Source organism: Anthonomus grandis, chromosome 10 (genome assembly GCF_022605725.1).
Source record: "Anthonomus grandis grandis chromosome 10, icAntGran1.3, whole genome shotgun sequence".
NCBI classification, from domain to species: Eukaryota; Metazoa; Arthropoda; class Insecta; order Coleoptera; family Curculionidae; genus Anthonomus; species Anthonomus grandis.
The window spans coordinates 12,857,405-12,880,393 of record NC_065555.1 but is presented as its reverse complement, the minus strand read 5'-3'; the positions used below and the strand labels follow the sequence as shown (position 1 = coordinate 12,880,393).

Genomic DNA, 22,989 nt, shown 5'->3' with positions numbered 1-22,989 from the left:
TCAGATGGAAAATTAGTCAGAAAGGTATGAAAACCTAAATAGTTATATTTTCGCAGATAACAAAAATAAAATCAGCAAAATGTAAAGAGAGAAGACACTAAAAAGAAGACAAAAAAAAGGAATATGAAGAGAACTTAATTAAAAATTAATAGATTAAAAAAAACAAGTACTTTTCATTTAAATCACTTTACATGATAATTAACGTAATTGAACAATATTCCTATATTCAAACACCAATCATTTATTAAAATTTTCCCCTTTTCACTGCTTTTTCTTAAATTTAAAATTCATTCATTCCAATCAAATCCGATATGCATATTTATTCTCTTTATACCTAAACACCCTAAGTCATATCTAATAAAACGCGACATACTTAAATTAATCTAGATGATTGAAGTATTACGGCTTGTGGGTAGCTATAGGAGGCCGACGTATTTTATATTTTATTTGGGATTATTCATATGAGATTCATGTGTATGGATTTTATACCTGTGCCTTGTTGAGGCGTAGGTCGTTTCATGTAGGAAATGGGAGGTAATAATACATTATGTTCACCATAACAGGCGCTGGAGATACAGAATCTCGCTTGGATGTATATTTGTTGGTTTTTGATATCGGGTTTCTTAAGAAAATAATTATTTTTTTTTACTGACGAGGCGGAGAAAGGCAGGATACACCTGCAAAATACAATTTTTAATAAGACGATTTTTAAGATAATCATCCATAAATTTGATACCTTTATTGTAATATTTGAGTTTTGAAAGGCCACTTTTTACATGAGGTTGATGTTAATTATTTGAAAAAAGTGGGCAAATATAGAGATAAAATTTTACTCTTGAACCTCTTTGGTTTATTATTAAGTGGACTGACCAGTCTTTTGCTAACGTTAATATCCAAGTTATTTAAGCTTTTTTGGTTCTTTATGTCAATATCAATTTCTTCTTCCAATTTGCTCTCTGTCTCTTGTCTTCAGAAAAACCTCGACATAACCTACAGATACCAGTATTTAGTCCTTACCTGACTCTCTTTATTTATGATACCTATTAATTAGGTGTATAAGCATCTGAGAATCCGGATAGTTTCAATGTAAAATTTATATCTTGCATTACTATGATGTTTATTTGCCAGCGAAAGAATCTTAGTTTTTTAATTAAGAATTCTTAATGTTGGATTGATATAGGTGTCCTCTTTTTCTGCTTCTAATTTCGAGTATAATAGAACGTGGCTTTGGTAAGAATACCATGTAGAATGAAAGGGATTCAATTTATGTAGATAGGTGTGCTAGAACCATTCTTTTTTCTTCTTTGAGTAATAAATAAGAAATTGAGGAAAAATATGTTAGTTATATGGATTTTGCATTACTATGATATTCATTTGCCTCCAGTAGAATGAACTTAAAAAAGAAGATATTAATTGACCTTAATCATCAATTTCCAATACAAAGATTCTTTTTTCGTTTTCTTTATGCGACGATTGGACACTAGAGAAAGAGTCGATTTTTGACTTGCTCTGATTATTTCGAACGTTGGATTATGGTGAATCTTTAAGAAGAGCTTTCTAGAACAAAAGAAATTGCGTTGATTCAGATATGTTGATATTGGCTGCAAGCGTTTCAGATGGATTGATATTGCAGTATATTTCTACTCTTTTTTCTCTTCTTTTTCGTCTTAAAGAAGAAGTGTAACAAGAAGATTCTCTTCTATGCTGGCTTGCTTGATTGAAGTTCGGTTTCTTATAGAATTTGTTAAGAACGTAGTTTTCAGATACCAACGTTCAAGAATCCTTAACTTTCATCCTCTATCTACAGAATCATTTAATTACAAGATATGTTGGTAGTAAGAGTACCTGAGACTCCATATTTCAATGTATGTTATAAAATATGGATTACGATAGAGATATTAATTTACCTTAAACCTCTATTCCTTGCTCGAAGATGTAAATGATTTAGATTAGTTCTTCTTCTTCTCTATCTTTTTAAAGAGAAAATTCAATAGAAATATTCTTCTTTAGATCAGCTTAATTTAAGGTCGAATTACAAGAAAATCTGTTATGAAAATAACTTGCAGATACCAGCATTTAAGAGTCCCTGACTTACTTCCTCTATTTATAGCACTATTTAAATATTGGTGGTATTGGTATTAGTACCTGAGGGTCAAAATATGCATTTCGCATTACCATCGTATCTATTTGCTTACCATAGAATCTCAATTATGATGGGTATATTAATTTACCTTAAAAGTCTATTTGCAGTTTGAATATTTAAAAGATTATAATTGGTTGGTAATGAAATCTTTATTTTTGTTTTTTTGGATGATAATTTATAGAAAGAGAGTAGAAATAAATTTTTCAGCTGAATTGATTGTACTGAATGTTAAATTATAGAAAGTCTTTCATTAGGGCATATCAGAACAAAGAAAGTCGAGTTGGTTCAGATGGGTTGATATTGGATCTAAACGATTCAGATGGATTGGTATGGATTCTTCATATTTTTCTTGAAGAAAAAGTTAAACAGGAAAATTCTCTTTTTGATTGGAGTCCATATCGAAAGGAGCATCTGATCCAAGAGAGTATCTCTTGGAATATAACTTTCAGATACCAGTACTCAAGGGTCCTTGACTTACTTCCTCTATCTACAGAACTATTTGATTATTAGTTGTATTGTCAGTAGTAGTCGCGAAGGCTTTGGATCTTGTATCACGATGATATTTATCTGCTTAATATAGAATATCAAATAAATTGGTTTTCGGATATCTGTTTTTCGTATTGGTTGTAAAATTTTCTATAGATTATTTATTTATTTATATTTATTCCTATTGTAATAAAACTATTTAATTATTAGTAAGATTGATACTAGTGCCTGAGGCTAGATCTATTTGTAGCTTGAAGATCCAAAGAATACAATTGGATTGGTATTGCTAGTTTTTAGTGCAAGGAGTTGTTTTGAGTTGTCTTGATTAAAAGAAGATTTAAATAGAATAAGGCTATTAAGAAAGGACAAGGAGGGTTTAGGTCCTTAGTTTTGGAGAACGGCAAGCTTTTATGTAAAGTCTTACTTATATCTTCATTCAATACAAACAAGTTGTTGTTAACAGTTTTGCACTTTTAATTTACTTGTAATTTTTAAGCTTGTTCATATCAAATTGCCTACTTTTTGCAATGGGTAAAGCAACCCTTGGAAATTTATTGTCAGATGCAATAACGAATCGGTTTGATGCCCAACAACGTGCGTTTTGTGTCCATAGTTTTCATAAATTAAATCATTCCTACATCGTAGTTCGGCGTCGGTTTCGTACTCGATATGCTCTTTATAACGTTATAGAAGTACCTAGTACGAATCTGATCGAATCTTGAATAAATACATTTAAAGAAAGCGTTTCGACTGAAAATATTTACCCTCCTGGACTCCTACGAAATATGCGCATTAAGCAAAATATTGACCGTGTTCATGACTATCCAATATCTACACAGATTAGTGCAAAAACTTGCTGAGGTTCTACAGTTACATAACTCTAGTGATTTTTGCATCTTAAAAAAATGCCTGAATCTACATCCTTTTAAAATTCAGATCGTGCAATAATTAAAGGAAACAGATTATCCTATAAAATTGATGTTTGCCAACCAAATGTTAGAAGGATTTTATAACTATGATAGAATTTTCTTCTCGAATGAGGCGCATTTTCATTTGCATAGATATGTCAATAAGCAAAATAGTCATTACTTCATCAATATTCATTACATAGGCCTAAAGTTACTGCTTGGGCAGCAATTTCTTCCAGAGGCATACTAGGCACATACTTTTTTGAAAATAACAACGAACAACCAGTACGGTCAATTCTGTCAGGTATGACCGCAATGATCCATAATTTTTTTGGCCCTGTCCTCCAAACTTTTGATGGTTTAAATGAGTAGTAGTGGTTTCAGCAAGATAAGGCTACTTGACATCCATCAAATACCGCAATTGAATCTGTAAGAGCACTATTCCCAAATAAACTAATATCAAAAAGAGGTGATATTAACTGGCCTCCAAGAAGTCCTGACTTTGCTCCAACCGATTTGTTTTGTGGGGCTATCTATAGAGTTGAGTTTATAACAACAAATTGATTGATTCAGCGTAAAAATCGTATTGGGCAAGAAATTGGAGCCATTTATTTTAAGATTTAGTAAAATTTGAAAGAAAAGTGCAAAAGCCTCTGAGATAGCTTGTACTATAACATATAAGGATCCCTAAAATTTAAAAAAAGAATTAAAGAATTTCATTGCAAAAGATGATCCTGTTTTACTACGTTATACTATTTTGACTTACCTTAGTAATCTATTTGTAGGTCGTTGATTCAAGAGATTCTAATAAGTTTAAAGAGAATCAGCCGTCAAGGATTTCAGTTTTGACTATTTCAAAATATACAATCTAGATTCTGGATATTTAAATACCAAGTTCTAGCTTGATCTTCATCTTACTCATTTGAATAAAGGATAATCTCTTATCTTAAAACTTGACCAAATAAAAACTCGAGAGCACTGAAGAACCATCACAGCTACTGAGTTTATAAAAAAATTATTTACCAGTCTGACAAAACTGGGTCCAAACTAACTTATATCAGAGCTGGGTTTAGTCAACTTAGACAAGAACAAAACTATTACTTTCTGAGTTAATGCATAGAGGGTTATGCAGCTAAAAAAGTCTCTACATTTGCCGTGACACTTGTCAACGTAGTCATAACTACATATCTCCTTACATTTGTCTCTTTTTTTATGTTATTCCTTATACCAGCCTTGTTGAGTGAATATACATTTGGGTTAATTTACTTTTTTGTAGAACAACTATGTTTCGTTGTATCCTTGTCAGCTCTTCTATTCATGTTGTTATTAACAAGCTGGTTTTGTGCCTCTTTTGTATTTTTCTGGCTGCTCTGAGAGATCTGCTGGAGCTTAAACAGGCATAATTTGACTAATGAATACTTGTTAAATCTAATTAAAGAATTTGAAATGCATGCAAGTGTTGTGTTGCTCTCATCTCTCTTTTCAGTGTTCTTCTATAGAAAGCAAAAATTGTAAAGACTTTAAACTGCATTTGCTATATACGTAACTACAAACATTTCTTTCTTTTCAGATAGTGACAAACTTAAAAGAGAAGTTAATAAACCGGAAATATCAAGCTACAAAACTAATTATTAGTTGGGAATGTAAAATCAAAAGGTAAGTGGCTTATACTCGTTCAATATGTTATTTTAAAGACATGTTTATGAAAAATACTAATAATGTGGAATTAGTAAATTAACCTATCAATTAAGATAATAATTCTCCAAAATAAAATACATAATGTGGATACGATATGAAATTTAAATAAGCGATAAAAGTCTAAAATTACTTCCTTTATGCTTAACCTCATACTGCATTGAAGCCAATGTCCTGTGCTCCACATTTTATGGTTTCACGTCACTATTTCCGCTGATATCGTTAATAGTTTTTCGATGATCTTTGAATTCGTTTATAGAAATGTTCGAGGGAGTGCACGTTTTTAAAATGACATCCGTTTTGGCAATTACGTTAACCCAAATAACTAAATAGTGGTTATTCATCGATATGAATAAATGTTTTATGCTTACGCATTCTATCGACGTCCTTTTCATAATGAAATTAATTAAAATAAAATTAAAGATCTATAAATATGGAAATGGTGATTGCTTTTATTTTCCATGTTAAAAGAGGAATTCTTCAAAAACCTCTAAGTATCATCAATTTGAAGTAGTTTGTGTCTGATTTAATTAAGATCCTTGTGAGAGGATCAGTTTCTTTCTTCAGATGTTACAGGAGATAACTGTCACCTCAGTAATATGTTTAACGTATCCTTTAGTTCGTCTTTTCCAATTAGAATTGACTTTTTTTTCAGAAAATCAGCTTTTTTATAACTTTTTCTATGCAAAATTTGATTGTCTGGTCTCACTATTATCCAACATTCAACCGGAATTACCTTTAAGAAATTGAGAAAATATTGTAACGAAATTCGGGAACCCACTTTTATTGTCAACGTCAAAAGCACTAACCTAACTTGCCTTGACTGTCGTGTAATTGTTTCCAAGGTAAAAACTGACTAAACAATTAAAACTGAATGAATTGTCATGAGGCGCGTCCTTTTTAAAACCCCATGGAATAGTTTTGAAATATTTAGAATTATTTTCATTGTTTTTGCCGAAGAAGACCAATAATTTTAGGAAAATACTGACAGTCAAAGCAAGCAAGTATACAAATTCTAGAAATTTACAACTACAGGGATTTACAATAATATAACCTAAATTGGGGCCAAAATGGGGCTCTCGAACAAGATGAACTACTTAAAAGCTAAACACTAGAGATAAAAATAATAAACCAAACGTAAGTAAAACCCTAAAGAAACCCTACGAATCAACTTTAATTAAATATTACTAATAAAAGTAGTACAACAACTAGGAGAATAACTAACGTATTTACATTTTCATAATACTGCTCCCCTCTCAAGTTTGATGGTCCCTATGAAACATGGGACCACCTGAGTTATGATAGGGCGCTAGCCGGACGATGTTTACAATTTTCATCTTCGTTGTCGGATGTCGCTGGATACGGTACACCACGTCATTGATTCTGGTGACCACATTGAATGGACCTTCCCAATCCTTCTAGAGCTTTGGTGACTTACCCTTCGTCCTCCGTGGATTGTATAGCCAGACTTTATCCCCAGGATTAAAACCGGTAGAATTTGCCTTTATGCCATAACGTGATTTCATTCAATTACTTTCTAGATGAAGTTTATCCCGTGCTTGTTCGAGAAGAATTTGTAAACGCTCTTGTAAATGGTCGATGTACTCCTCAAGGGTTTCAGGCTTATGGGGTCTTCCAGTAATAATGTCCAAAGGTAAACGAAGTTCATCACCGTAGACAAGTTTTGCCGGGTTTTTTTTCCAGTTGACTTGTAGATAGAAGAACGATATGCCAATAGGAATGGTTGTATACAGGTCTCCCAGTCGGTTTGCTTAGAGTTTACCACCATCCTCAAATAGGTTTTCAATTTGCGGTTAAATCTTTTAACCATTCCATCACACTGAGGGTATAGTGGGGTTGTACGGGTCTTATTGATTCCCAGCAACTGGCATACTTGTTGGAATATTTGTGACTCAAAGTTCCTTCCTTAGTCTGAATGTATCTCTCTGGGTACACCAAATCGACAGATCCAGTTCTGGAACAGCACTTCAGCTACTGTCGTTGCTTCTTGGTTTGGAATCGGATAAACCTCGGGCCACTTACGAAAGTAATCCATAGTAATAAGAGCATATCGGTTTCCGGAGCTACTAGTAGGAAAGGGTCCTGCTACGTCTATGGCAATTCGTTCAAAGGGTGCACCAACAAGATACTGCATCATCTTTCCTCTTGTCCGGATTCTTAGGCCCTTGCTTGACGAACACTGCTCGCACTGTCGGCACCAGCGTTCAACATCTTGATGACTGTTCAGCCAGTAAAACCGTTCTCTAACTTTTGTCAAGGTCCTACTAACTCCAAAATGTCCTCCGCCGACACCACCATGAACAGCTTAGAGAACTTCCGGAATCCGTTTTCGAGGAAGGACTGTCAGATAGGTCTTTTCTTTTCCATCTACGCTCTCCCAGACTCTTTTTAACAATCCATCTTTTATAACCAATGAATTCCATTGAGACCAATAAGCTTTTAGTTCTGAAGATTTGTCAGAAATATCTTTCCAATCTAGTTTTGAAATTTCTCGAGATTTCAATTCGTAAATAAGACCAAAAACTAGGTCATCACACGGATATTGAATTAAACTAGCTACATCCCCCCACTTTTCACTAATTGTAACGAAATTCGGGAACACACTTTTATTGTCAACGTCAAAAATACTAACCTAATTCGCCTTGACTGTCGTTTAATTATTTCCAAAGTAAAAACTGACTAAACAATTAAATCTGAATGAATTGTCACGAAGCGCGTTCTTTTTAAAACCTGATGAAACAGTTTCGAAATATTTAGAGTTATTTTCATTGTTTTTGCCGAAAGAGACCAATAATTTTAGGAGAATACTGACAGTCAAAGCAAGCAAGTATACAAATTCTAGAAATTTACAATTACAGGGATTTACAATAATATAACCTAAATTGGGGCCAAAATGGGGCTCTCGAACAAGATGAACTACTTAAAAGCTAAACACTAGAGATAAAAACAATAAACCAAACGTAAGTAGAACCCTGAAGAAACCCTAGGAATCAACTTTAACTACAGAATACTAATAAAAGTAGTACAAAAACTAGGAGAATAATTAACGTATTTACATTTTCATAATAATATTTAAGGAAAATTAGGAAAAACATTAAAAATCTATAGAGAAGTCTATATTGAACCAGAAAAAGAGGAAGAAGAAACAAGGAAAGTCGGAAAAAGAGATAGAGGAAAAAATAGGGTAGCTTGTATTTGCCCTTTGAAAAGGAAGATATACAGTGTATTTTTTTTATCTCGCGTCATAGGGTTTTACGTGTAATATTTTCAACCCCATATTAGAACCTGTTCTATTTAATCGATAGGATTGAAACTTGGAACAAGTGAAGTTTAAGTTAACAGACTTTAAAAAATCCCATTATTTTGCAAAGAAATTTGCGAGAAACCTATTTAAAATACGTTTTTCTAATGAAAAAGTTTGCTTTTTCTGCACCTCGTAACCTTCATTACCTTTACACTTCAAAGCAGGTAGACAAATATCTGACAGTGACACAAAATAATTTCCCCAAAAAATAGGTTTCTCGCAATTTTTTTTGCAAAATAATGGGATTTTTTAAAGTCTGTTAACTTAAACTTCACTTGTTCCAAGTTTCAATCCTATCGATTAAATAGAACAGGTTCTAAGATGGGGTTGAAAATATTACACGTAAAACCCTATGACCCGAGATAAAAAAATGCACTGTAGATGTGTAATATTAATGATACTAAAGGTTTTTTAGACATTGCATAGAAATTAAAAGAGAAAACAAATGTTCTGAAGTAGAAGAGGATACAAATAGCAAAGATTTGTTGGGTTTCTTTATTAAGTTTTCTTCTAAAAATGCTATGCGTTTTTTGCCTTGGAAACCCTGTATTCTTCCCAGGATTTTTCCTTTTATTTCTTAACAACTTTTTATGGCTGACTCTTGAATATAGTTTAAAGATCAATTAAAGTGCCTTTGATCATTTAAACAACCTGTAGAATACAGGGCTTAAACTTTTTTCTAAATTTTTTTAAATTTCATCTAAGAAAAATCTGAAGTTTAAGAAAAGTTCTACAGAGAATATAGGGAACTTAATTTAGGATGTTATGGAAAAGCTAGTGAAAAAAAAAAGAAAGAAAATTAAATGGATATCATTAAATCATAGCAAACGTATTAGCTAGGAATGTCAAGGATTAACGATCAAATAGATTCTAATGGTTGAAGTGTAATATAAAAAAAATATAAATCCAATAAAAATGTTGTAACAAATATGATTATATAATTTCATCTGATCTCTGCCTTTCCCACGGCTTCGTTAGTTAATTACAATAATTGTACACATTGACTCGCATTTCTCATTTTTTTATTTAGGAAGTATTATGTTTCTATAACTGCACTATATGGTATATTCTATAAAATGTTATGCTAGCACCACATGTGACAAAAATAACATTCATCTTTGTGTAATACGCTTGTTATTATTTTCAATTTCTATACAGACATTTGCTTTAAAAATTTACAGATTAATACTTGACTTATCTCTGAAGAATTTTATTGTTTTTATTGTCTTGCTTATAAGGTATTAGAACTTATTGCTCTCTTGAACTAAGAAGGAAATCTTAAGTGTCTTTTTCAGGAGCATTTCAATTATCACCTATATCGAACTTTATGTTTTCTTTAAGTAGCTAAATTGATATAACTGTAGTTATTCTTTACTTTTACAATTAAAGTCATCTTCATCAATCCAAATGCACTCTTTTCTGGATCACTAGCAAGTTTTTTCTTGCTGGATTTTTCTTACCATGGTGATCCAGATCTATTGGGGGAGCACTTTTATTATTTACAGATATGTTTCAGAAGCTTAAAATCCAAAAACCTTTAAGTGTTTTATTTAATAAGAACTGAAACTTGTAATTTAAAGTATAAGCTTTTTATTTGATCAGTTGCTAAAAACATTCACAACGATTCATATTGGTATTCTCTGGTGATGATCTAAGTCACTCTGAACCTAGAGAAAGTTTCAATTAACTCTCGATTGGATTATTTTCTCTCTTTCCAAACATGTTGGAAAACTTTTAGGACTAAATACTTGTATTCTTTAAGTGTTCTGACGTATAAATTATGTATGACAGAGGAAACTTGTCACTAGTAGAGGAAAAATGTAGCATCTAAAAGTATCTAGATGTCTTCTTTTAATTGGTTATTAAATATCGTCAGGTTAATTGCTGCTAATAGCTCCTGGAGTAGGCCTTGCAGGATTTTCCAACCACATTTTTTAACATATATTTTTCTATACGTCAGGTGTAGTTTAGTAAAAACCTTTAGTAAAAGTCTTCTTCTTTTTTTACTGTGTTTTTTCTTTTTCTTCTTCTACTTGTTTGAGATCAAAGTGTCCTCTAGTAGTATCTCTTCGGCCACCCTTTTATCATGCTTTTACTATTCTCTTCTTTTTTGTCTTCCCCATTTTACTATGTCTTGTACGCTGCATTGTTCTCTGATGCTCGTATTTGTTACACGATTTCTTCTGCTTTTGCTTGCTATAGCTCTATGCAGCCTAATTTCTGCCACTCGTCCCATGCTTTAAGTCTTCGCTTCTATTGCATATGTCATAACGGCTCTTACTTAGAAATTGATTCGCATGTATTGGTTGGCCCAATCTTAGGCAGTCTTAATTTGGCCAGGTCATTGGTTGAATTGTGGCCGTTGAACACATACATGCCGAGGTATTTAAATTGTATCACCTGCTCTACAGGCTTATCTTCAATTTCAGAAGTTATATCTGAGCAATTTCTAAGCATTGGTTCGCTTTTTGTTTTTTCCATGGATATGCTCATGTTAAGGAGTGGTTAGTTGGTTAAACTTGAAAAAAAAAGCTACTTATGCAGATCATTCTCGATTTCTGTGAATATTGCGTTATCGTTGGCATAGTATACAATGCTGACTCGCTTATTATTCTCTATGTATCCCATGTTTACGCTTTCCACTTCTTCTATGATTTTGTCTACGAAGAGATTAAATAGGAATGGACTAAGGCTGTCTCCATATCTGATTCCTCCTGGTGTTGGTGTGCTCTTCGTAGTTTTGATCTGATTTAATTTGAGTCGAGTTGGTAATATTAAGATTGAAAATTACCTACCTTAACTATGTTGGCTCGTGTCTTTTGTGATCAAATTTTGAGAGCGTCGCCTAGTTTGACTCTGTCAAACGCTTTAGTTAGATCAAAAGAGCTGATAAATGCTGGTGGGCTATACGACCCTGGTTATGATCATTTCTTTTATGTGTTTGGTGATAAATATCGCGTCACCCATCGATCTTTTTTTTCTGAATCCTTATTCTTTCTTGTTTTTTTATATGTTTCTGTAGTCCATCCTTTCGCAGTCCTAAAAACAGCTTCATCGTTGTGTGCAATAGGGTATTTCCTCTTTAGTTTTTAAGAGATGTTTTTTGTCCTTATTTGAAGATTTTTTTTTCCAAGTTTCTGCGACAGTTTATGGCACTGGAATCACCAAAAGTTGTAATTCTTTCTTAACTCCCTACCACTAAGACATTTTCCTGTTTTAATAAGTGTAGAAAACTAATAAATCATATATTTTTTTACATTTAGCGTGTAATTCCTTTTCAAGTGATTTTTTTTAATGCTTCAATTCAGATATATTTATTTCCAGTAAGTCAACTTCACGTGATCTTTAAACGTTCAATCAATTTTTATTTTGCTGCTCAAACTTTACATTCAAAGTCTTCAGCTTAAGGACTTTAAGCGCTCTATTCTAGATTGCAACTTGTACATTTGATGAGTTTTTCCAGCTCTGCGACTGTTGAATCTTTGTCGGAAAAGCAATTCTCATAGTCAATAGCTTTTCTAATTCATCTTAAAAATTTACATAGCATATCTTTAGAGTCACTTTCCAAATCAATGCAATCCTTATAGCAAAGTACTTCTCGTTGGGCAAGATTTCATTGAGATCTATAATCTCTATAAAGACAAAATTGATGCAAAAGATTGCAACACCCTACACTAAGCTGTGCTGTTTAACTGCACAACATCTAAATCTAAATTCTGTATCCATTTTCAGCTATAATACAGGTTCAATTAAACGTAATTGAATATGTATAAATGTAAATAGGCTAATATCAGGTATTAGTAATTATCGCATCAAACTACTCAAGTGATAACCTCGCTAAAAAGACTGACGAAGTAAATGACGAACATGTAACGTATTAAAGCTTTTCTTAACTACGCCACTGAAGGACGGCCTCCAGAAGGCCTTCTTTAGGAAGTCGAGGGGCCGCGGTCGGCGGAAATGCAAGTCAGTGACCACGTTCTGGGTTTACCATACCATACCATACCATACCATCAGAACACACCATAGCAGAATCCTTTTTGTGTGCCTATGTTGACGGTGTCGCACTTTCTCCCACCATTGTTTCAAGTATTGCTATCAGAGAGGAAGTTGAGGTTTTTACGCCAGTAAAACGATGCGGTACATTCAACTATAATGTGCATATAATCTACACACATACAACGGTATCACTAAATAATGGCGTTTAAGATGTCTGAGACGTCGAGAGTACGATTTTTTTTTTGTAAATAAGTTTAACTGGTAATACTATGGTAAGATAAGCAGTTATCAGATGTCCTTGATAATCGGATGTTTAAACTAGGATTTAAGTATGTTTAATCAGATTTACTTGCACTAGAGTAGTTTACCAGCTTATTTTTGTAATCAAATCACCAAGTAACTGGACCTATTTTCCTTCTTGTTCTTTCATCTTTCAAGACCAACTTACCTTAGAATGCCCTATATCTTATATAATGATATCACCAAGCTACTAATCTATAATAAAAGTTTTTTAACACTTCTAAATCATGTGTTCATCAGCTTGGATGATTTTTAATCAAATGTATAGTCATTTCTTTTCCAAAGTCGTTTTCTTTAAAATCAGATTTTAGATGTTGAGAAAAGACCATTTTGCAGTTATTTCCAACGTTTCAACAATTTAATTCGTTCTTTTTTTTGAAAACTGTGTTGAAAATCTTTATTACTATTAAATCTTCTAACTCAGCTATTGTTAGTCTTAGAGGATCTGTCAGAAAAATGTATAATTTCGTCTGTTCTAAGCTTGTGCTTCGCAAAAATCATATTTTGATTTCAAAATGGATATATCAATTTAGCAATTAATTGTTTTTATACCTTCAATAAATATCAATTCTTATGATGCTGGGTTTTTCAAAAACACTCCTAAAATACCCTAGAGTTCTTTATTTAATTAATATTCCTGACATGTACTAACTCTTCTATGTAAATATCCTTATACCAATCTTAATATATCTCTGCTTATATTTACACAAGTCTACAAAAGCAATAACGAGTCTACGATATTCAATATTTTCTTTTAATAATTTTTTTTATGCTTCCGCTCTATCAGTTTCTAAACGATATATGCTGCATAATTATTTTTAATATCTATTGATTTTAACGTAATTTAATGGTCTGATTTTCAAATAATATAGGAAAAAAACATTATTATATAATTACTCTTATCATACAAAATTTATGTGACTTGCTAAAAATAATTTATGTATTAATTATTATTGTTATTATTATATCATAGTATCGTAAGAGCAATATTTTTTATCTATTAATATATATAGATGAGGTTATTCATAATATCGAAAATTGAAACTTGAATATTGAACGTAAAACATTATTATCTTATCTAATCTCTTGTTTACTCCCATATTATTTGTTGGTTATCTTAATAAACGAAGTTTAATTTTTTTTTCTGATAAAGTGATATCTTTAGCGGATATTATTTCCGGTTTAATGATAACGTTAATAAATGTTAATCTTCGTTAATTTCCTAAGCATTTTGGTTAATGTTTAGCTTAAGGTATTTAAAAATAATGTAAATTTTACGACTATTCAGTTGAAATATTTAAAATTTAGTTTTCAAACATTATAGCATATTTTTAAATTTAATAAATTACAAAAAGTAAAGGAAAAAGAATTCTTATAAACAACAATGCTTGACTCTTATTGATATCAAAAAATTTTTAAAATTGGCAAATTCAAATAAAAAATTCAAAATAATAGATAATTTGAAAATAGTAAAAATTTCCGAGAAAAAACTGAAGAAAGTACTAAAATATTAGAAAAAAAATATTTTATTTTTTTTAATGTAAAAAAATCGGAGAACTTTCATTTGGCAACACTGTTTTTTATGACAGCCAACCTAACAGTTCTGGGTTATTTTTAGATTAGTTTGGTTTGGCAGCTCGTCATGAACAGACTCACGCCGGAGCAACGTTTCCAAATTGTTCAAATTTATTTTGAAAGACATGGTTCTATTCGAGAAACACATCGGGCGTTACGTGAATTTTATGGTGCTCATAATCGTCCTTCAGAGAGATTAATTCAAGAAACTGTTGATCGTTTTCGCAATAGTTTTACTCTAGTCGACAATACGCATCCCGTAAGACGCCGCACAGTGCGCACGCAACAAGCGATAGCTGCTGTGCAGCATAGTGTTGATAATGATCCAAATATGTCAATTCGTCGTCGTTCTCAACAAGTCAACTTATGTCCATCTACTTTATGGAAAATTTTGGGCAAAGGTCTCGGATTGCGAGCATATAAAATTCAACTTGTCCAGGAGTTGAAACCCCAGGATCATCTTTTGCGCCGTACATTAGCTGAATGGGCGGAAGGAAAGATTGCTGTTGATCCACGATTTCATATGAAAATTTTGTTTAGTAATGACGCACACTTTTGGTTAAATTACTATGTAAACAAGCAGAATTGACGAATTTGGGGGGATGAGAATCCACAAGCTATTGGCGAAAAACCGTTACATCCAGAAAAACTAACCGTTTGGTGCGCTTTATGGGCCGGTGGAATCATTGGTCCTTATATCTTCAGAAATGCTGATGGTCAGAACGTTACAGTAAACGGTGAGCGATACAGAAACATGATAACCAACTTTTTTGTGCCTCAATTGGAAGCCGTTGCAGGCATTGCAGAAATGTGTGGTTTCAGCAGGACGGTGCCACGTGCCATACAGGGCGCCAAACAATTAATTTACTGCAAGAGACATTCGAGCAACGAATAATTTCAAGGAATGAACCTGTAAACTGGCCAGCTCGTTCGTGCGACTTGACGTTATTAGATTAAATTCTTTGGGGCTATGTTAAGTCGCATGTCTACGCTGATAAACCCGAAACACTTGAGTACTTGGAAGCCAACATACGACGCGTGATTGCCGAAATACAGCCTGCAGTACTGGAAAGAGTGTGTGAAAAAAGGACCTCTAGATTACACAACGTACGCGCCAGCCGTGGGGGTCACATGCCCGAAATCATTTTTAAATATTAATGCCAAAAAAAATTCTTTAATATAAAAGCAAATTCGTCGATATCAATAAAATATTTTGTGTTTAATTTTAATTTAAAGTTCTTTGCCTCTAAAAAAAACACCCTTTAGTTACTAGAAGGAAGTAGGAGAAACCTTATCGCTAATTACTTTGTATTATTGCACAGTCGTTTCCGCACCCAAGACCTTCACTTGTCAGACCAGTATACATATACCTAGCAATGACGACACCTTTGGTCGTATCGACTAAGTCAAGTAAATAAATAAATATCATTAATATCTTAAAAATGATTTTTAAGTTTTGCATTTATTTTAGAAAAACTTGATTTATTTATTTTATTTTGTCTGATTTCTACGTACAAAAATATAATAGTCCTTTTATGCATCATTTTTATAAACTGTTATTATTAGTTAATTTACTTTATTTTTATTCGGACTGATTTAATTATTTAAAAAAATGTATAGTAGGTATTAATTTTAACAGTGACGTCAATAAAGGCATGATAATAAATATCAAGAAAGTTATAAATGAATTATAATAAAAAACAGTTTTTTGTTTTAACTTTAAAACGCTGTAGCGCAAAAGACGTGTTTAATTTTAGTTTTTTTCATGAAATCATCTAAGGATTAACATCTTATTATCAATTCCCTTAACGATTAATATCTTATTCTGAAACAATTCGTATTACACCACTTGATATTCAATATCATCTCTTAACTCTATGATGTTTTTTCTGCTATATGCAAAAGCACGTCTATGGTGGCATTTAGATACAAAATCACCCAAGATCCTGTACCTGATACTATGACATCAGATGAATTGAGAAAATATAGCGAAAATATATCCGATAATTAGCCATGTCAATCGTTCGACTATGTGCAACTTGCTGAACAGAATTCTATGTTAAATGCTTTCAGTGTATATACTAATTGATCAAAGGCATTTGATAGACTAAATTATATGGCCATAGTTAACTACCGAAAGTAGAATTAATCACTTTATCTGAAGAGAGGAGATAAAGTAATAAATAAATGACGCCTTTCTTTTTAATTTGGCGAAGGGCAGTAATTGGCTTAACAAATCTAGAAATAAAATAAATAATTTCAATTAATCTAGCTACAACGTTCTTAATGATAGTATAAAAATATTGACTAACACTCAAGTAAAATAAGGACTCGCAGAAAATAAAGTCCTATGATAAAAAAACTTAAAAAATTGAAAACTAATTGACTAAAAAACTCCATTGTTTAGCTTAAATGTGAATAACGACTGCTATAAATTTAAGTCGAAAATTATGTCTTTTTCTTTATCTTGTAAATCCACTATTTAACCAAATATGTTAAATTACATATTTTAGATATATGTATATATATAGTCATAGTCATATAATATTTTTTGAAAATTATTATTGTTACTATCTTATAAATATGTGCAAAATGTCATTTAATTTTTTACCTTAAGGGTTCTTTTTTGAAAGATTTTTTTTTTGAAAGAAAGACTTTTTTTATTTTTGAAATTTAAAAGTACTTTATAATTTCTTGATTTTTAATAAAAATATTTGTTTTTAGTTCTATCATGATCTAAGCAATGCAGCTTCAGTAGCTATTTCTGTTTTCTAGCTCCTAGCCAGAGCTCCCATGTAGTTCATTTATAGCATTCATTTCTTTTTATAATTTGATTATGTTTTAGAGTCGAAAAATTAAGCAAATTTTGGTACTCTTAATGGGGTTGATTATTGTCCTTTATTCTGTTAAAACTTAAAAATTGCTGTTGTTAAATTCTTAAATGTGTTATTTTTATTTATTGGAATAAATATGCTAAAATATAAAGAGGGCAAGGCACAATAGCACCGGCAATGAATTAATGCTGGTCAATAACACCAATATTTTATTTATTCTTGTGAATTTGTGATCAGAGATTTTGTATTGGAAGAATCTTGTACTGATTCAAAGTGGTCTACTGGTTTATTTCATTTTATATATTTTATCAGATTTTAATTGTAATCTCTCCTCTACGTAACGGCCTTTTAATGTTATCTACGGTGTTATCCATGTGATATGTATTTTTTTAATTTGACGAGAGAGAACCACGACTTCGAGCCCTGAAGATGTGTTAGTGAGAAACAAATAGTTTTCTTTAACAATTGACCAATACACCCACAAAATACTACTTTTATTTTATTTATAAATGTCAAATAAAATTGCAAACCATGTTTACTAAAACCAAAACGATATAATAGCGTTATTTTATTTAATACGATTTTCAAGATATCTTCATAATTAGTCGCTCTTTGAATAGTAATTACATCAAAAATATTGTTTAAAAAACTACAAACTATTTAAAAAGTAATATAATAAACTGAAAATAACAGCAGTCTTGGCATTTTGAATTTAGAGATGACAAGTTAAAGCTTAAATAAAAAACTCCTAAATTGAATTGAAAAACTTTAATTTTTGATTAAAATATGATATATGATATAAAATTTATAAATATTTTTTCATTAAAAAAGAATACTTTAATTGAAAAAAAAATTAAACATAATATTTAAATTATACTTTAATTATTAAAAAGTTATTATAAATATAAATTTTGATATTTTTTTCTTGAAATTGATCTAAAATTTAAAAAAATATTATTTCAAGGATAAAAAAGAATAAAAAATATTGAAAAAAATTTAGGTAATATGAACGTTAAAATTTACAATTTACCTCTTAATAAATATATAAAAAATTATATTAAGAGGAAAATTCTATGTCCTTTATATTATTAAGATTATACGTCAAAATATTATTTTTTACTCTATTTAACTATTTTCTTATAAATAAGAAATAATAATATTAAAATACTGTCAATTAAAAAAAAAAACTTTTACAACGCAGTTATTTCGCAACACAATCAACTTAGCTTGTGTGTATTTCCAATCAATATGCATACCTATATCAAGTTCGAATAAAACAAAATTTAAATCTTTAAACAGTATTATACTGAGAAGCTAATAATAGTACCTAAGATACATAAAAATAGGAGAAAATCGATAAACAAGTAAAGAAGCAAAGAAAAAGAAGCAAGACAGAAGGAGAATTACAAGTATTTAATTTAGAGAAGCATTTGCTCATGATTCAAGATTTAAATTTATACTTACTTAATTTTATAATATGTTTTTTTTTCTTAGTTTTAGAGGTTTGTTGTAAATTTTTTTTTGTAAATGTTTTCTATTTTAATTTTTTACTTTAATTGTAAATTTTTGGTGCTATACACCAGAAATCTTTGATTAAATAAACAGTTTATTTAGGAAAAGGAAAGAGATTAATACTTTAATATCTTATTGCTGTAATTAACTTGGGTCTATTTTGGTTAATTTTATTATTGTATAAGATTCTTATTACCAATACCATACCATAATTTTATACATTGACAAGATTATTTTGTTTTGACAAAGACTACCGTAAGATGGAAAATGTATGTGACAGTAAACGAATTTTTATTTAATATATAATTAGTATGAACATCCCATTTTAGTAGATTGTTAAAATATACTCCTAAATATTTCAAACTATTAATACAATCAATTCTAGTGCTACACTGATAGTGATAGTAATATAAACAATCATAATTATGTAAACATATTGTTCTTAAATCTGATAGGCTACATCTACTTATAGCATATACATAAACTTTGTTTTTTCAGTGTTTAAGGTTAGAAGACTGACATCAAACCCTTGAGATTATCAACTCAGCTGTTTTTTGACCCCCCCCCCCCAGCTGTTAACTTTAATAACTAGGCAAATATCATCTGCAAAACAAACTACGCTATCCCTTGAAATAACCAAAAGCAAAGCGTTAATATAAAGTGTAAATAAGAGATCCAAGCACAGTACCTTGAGGCATATTATACTCCACTGCACGTACTGCAGAGCTGAGTAAATTATTTACTTTTATCTGCTATTTTTAATTTTCTAGACAATCTTAATAACTCATTTAGTAGTTTTATTATACGCATACCTTTTAAAGGTTTTAACTGAATAATGTGAAGCACAGTAGCAAAGGCCTTTGCTAAATCAATAAAGGTGGTCATACATTTTATGCTTTAGTTTGAAACCAAAGACAATGCAGTTCGTTACTTCCATAAGAGCATGCTCCCTGCTGCATTTTCTCCGTATTGTTCATAAGTTATTAAATATTTATTAATAAATTGAGTAAAACGAATTCTTAATTATTTAGTTAATTAATTAATAGAACTAGTCAAGGCAATTGGCCTGTAGTTAATGGTTCTCCTTTACTACCAGATTTATATAGGAGTATAATAATTATCTTATGGTAAATTACTGAGAAGAAAATTAAACCAAAAAAAAGAGGATTTACTACTAAGAAATTGGTTGCTCGACGAATTTTTAATTTCTTTAGTATACTTTTACTTTATAATGCCTATAATTTTTGTGTATTTTTTTTAATAAAATAAGGAAAAAAAATCAAATTAAATTACGAAACTTGAAAATTTAACTAAAATATAATAAATTGACCCACATATTTAATACGCATTTTTTAAATCTATAACTATTATTAAAAAAAATTACACTTTAAGACGTGAAAAAATATTAAGAAAATTTTGTTGACCCTTAAATTTAAATTTAGTATAATTAAAATGTATTGAGATAACATTTTTAAACCTTTTTTAATTCAAAACATCAATAATATCGAAGTAAACTTAAGATAAAAACAATTCAAATTGGAGGTATTAAGCAATTCAAAAGTATGGTTAGTAGGTTTTCTCATGACATTTTTTCTACATTAAACTATGGACTCTATGATCCGAATACATATGTATAAGTAAATATACATATATTTAATTTACCTCTAGTTCTTTTTGTCAAACTATAATAACTATTGGCGTTTCTAGAATCAAATATTTATTGCCAATTATAAATCATAAATTCAGACTCTAAGGTTCGTATATATAAAAGTAAATATATATTCAACCTAATTTAATTTTTTACCTTTAAGTATAATTTTTTTAATTTACCTCTACTTTTTTGTCAAACTGTAACAACTGTTGTCGATTCTAGAATTAAATAGTTAATAACAATTATAAATCATAAATTACTTTCGTAACTAATTTTTTAAATGTCTCGATGATGCTTTTATTAAAAATCGAAACGTCGTCCCGAATATATTAAAACAGTTCAGTGATATTCGGAATCAATAATTCAGAAAGTCATAAATAATAATATTCTTCTTATAGTAGGTTTTTGAGCAATTTATAAAAATTGGAATTCTTAGGACCAGCTTTTTTTGATTTCCAGCACTCAGCCATAGCTGAAATGCTGTCCATAGTGTTAGCTAATATAGTTCTTTAGTATTAAAAAATTATTAAATTTATATATTTTTAATGAGGTACGTTATTAGGCCTGCATATTGTTAATAATTCATAAAAAAGGACTAGAAAGGGAAATTTCGCTAACAAATTATAGCACTAGCAATTAATTAAAGCTAATCAATAACAGTATTTTATTTATAAATAAACAAAAACCTTACTCACTAAAACTGAAACGATTAAACCACGTTATCCTTTTCAATACAGTTTTCAAGGTGTCTTCGTAATTATTTGCTCCTTGAATAATAATTTTATTCGTGCTCGTTAACATCGGCTTAACGTAATCGGGTACTTCATATTTGGCTACCGGTGTTACCCTACCAGCATCGGTAATTAAATACTGTTTAGCTAATGGCTATTTGATAAATAAACAAAGTGTCCTAATATCACTAAATAGAAATTTTTGGTTTAGTTTATTTGGAACGAACCTTGATGACGGAACTTCGCTTGGCCGGTGGTAAAAAATGAAGTACCGTAAGTTGGAAAATACGTGTGAGAGTGAATGTGAGGATGCTGAAACTACCGAGAGAGTGCAACAGAGTCATAGTAAGTTGGTTTTTAATCAGAAATAAATGTGATTTAATCGGTAATTAAGGTTTTCTAGTAGGTTGAATTAATAAACATTAATATTAATACAATGGACATTCGTACATAAAAATACGTAATTTTCTAGTTAGGTGAATAGAGGAATGCTGTACGTTAAACCAATGAATAGTTGCAGGCTAATATTTATCGGTGTAGTGAATGACTAGTATCAATATATGGATTTTGTACTATTAAAATAATTATGTATTTTCGTTATTAATATGAAGACCGGCGTGCATAAATTTGTCAAGGAAAATAGACTAATATACGCTAATTAGAAATGGTGAGTCAGTTTGGATTTCTACATTACAAAGTATTTAAATAAAACAGAGAAAATGTTCCGAAATTTGAAACTCCGGTGAATGTGAAAAAAAAAATATTTGTAATGTGAAATCTTAATTAGAATTCTTTCTCTTCCCAGAAAAATACTACTTCTGACTTAATATTTTAGATCAATTGGAATTGTGATCAACAAATATACATTTTTAAGATTACCTGTTGTCTTACATATTTATAATAAAATAATAAAAGATAGTAAAAGATCGATTAAATATAATATAAAAAACTTATTTTAAGAAATTAAAATATTAAGTAGTTAAAATATAACTATCAAGTTATTAAGTTATCAAGTAATTAAAATATTAGTTTTTTTCATATTTCTATTATGTGTATTTTATAACCTTCATATATCATTTCTAGGCATAACTTAAATGGATACGATAAACAAAATATCATAGAAATTATCGATAAGATTTAGTAAAACGATAAGTCATATCCGTTTAAGTTATGCATTTATTATTATAGCATAAACGAAGAGATTTTTCAGAATTAATAGTATTCCAGCATATTATTACACGTGTTTTATTAAAAAGGTTAAAACATCATAATTTGCTAATAAAATATAGTTTATTATTATTGGTTATTAGATATATTTTTTAAAAAGAGATGTGATGCAGTAGACCATTAAAGGTCGTAAATTATTCTGATCCGGTGGAGGCAAAGTTTGTAAATTAAAAATGTTAAATCATATAAATACTTGTTATCTTTTACTTCTTTCACTTTCCAAAGTCTTAACTCAGAATTATATCTTCAGGAATTCATCTTAACTTGTTTTAGGCTTTGTAATAGGCTCTTAAGTTATAGCTAAAAATGTACACAAACAAATAAAAACCTTGTTGTTGCAATATGCATTTCGAAGGACTGGACTCTATTTTATAAAATTGCGTTTATCTTAGAACGTTGATGTGATAGAATAATAAATATTGGATCTTATTATTCCATTAGAATATTCTTAGGGCTCGTAAATTTTTTAAATATTACATAACATTGCTGGATAATAAAAACCATTTAGTGAAATAAAACCCTTTTAAGTATAATTTAATTATTCCTTGAAAAATTATGCTTTGTATGAAAGACTTCTGGTTCAGACAATATATAATATGAATA

The 22,989-nt window shown here is 30.2% G+C and overlaps 1 protein-coding gene across 2 annotated transcripts in view; it reads left to right on the top strand.

The window, feature by feature from the left end:
- The window catches only part of LOC126740883 (protein sprouty), a 142,497-nt gene that overhangs the window by 71,888 nt on the left and 47,620 nt on the right, over nt 1-22,989 (top strand). Inside the window, exons 3-4 of one of the 2 annotated variants that reach the window (XM_050447048.1) lie at nt 5,108-5,193; nt 21,371-21,504. In XM_050447048.1, the coding sequence (XP_050303005.1) occupies nt 21,423-21,504 (82 nt within the window). In that variant the 5' untranslated portion in view covers nt 5,108-5,193; nt 21,371-21,422. The remainder of the gene's footprint in view (nt 1-5,107; nt 5,194-21,370; nt 21,505-22,989) is intronic. The other variant, XM_050447049.1, reaches the window with a different exon arrangement.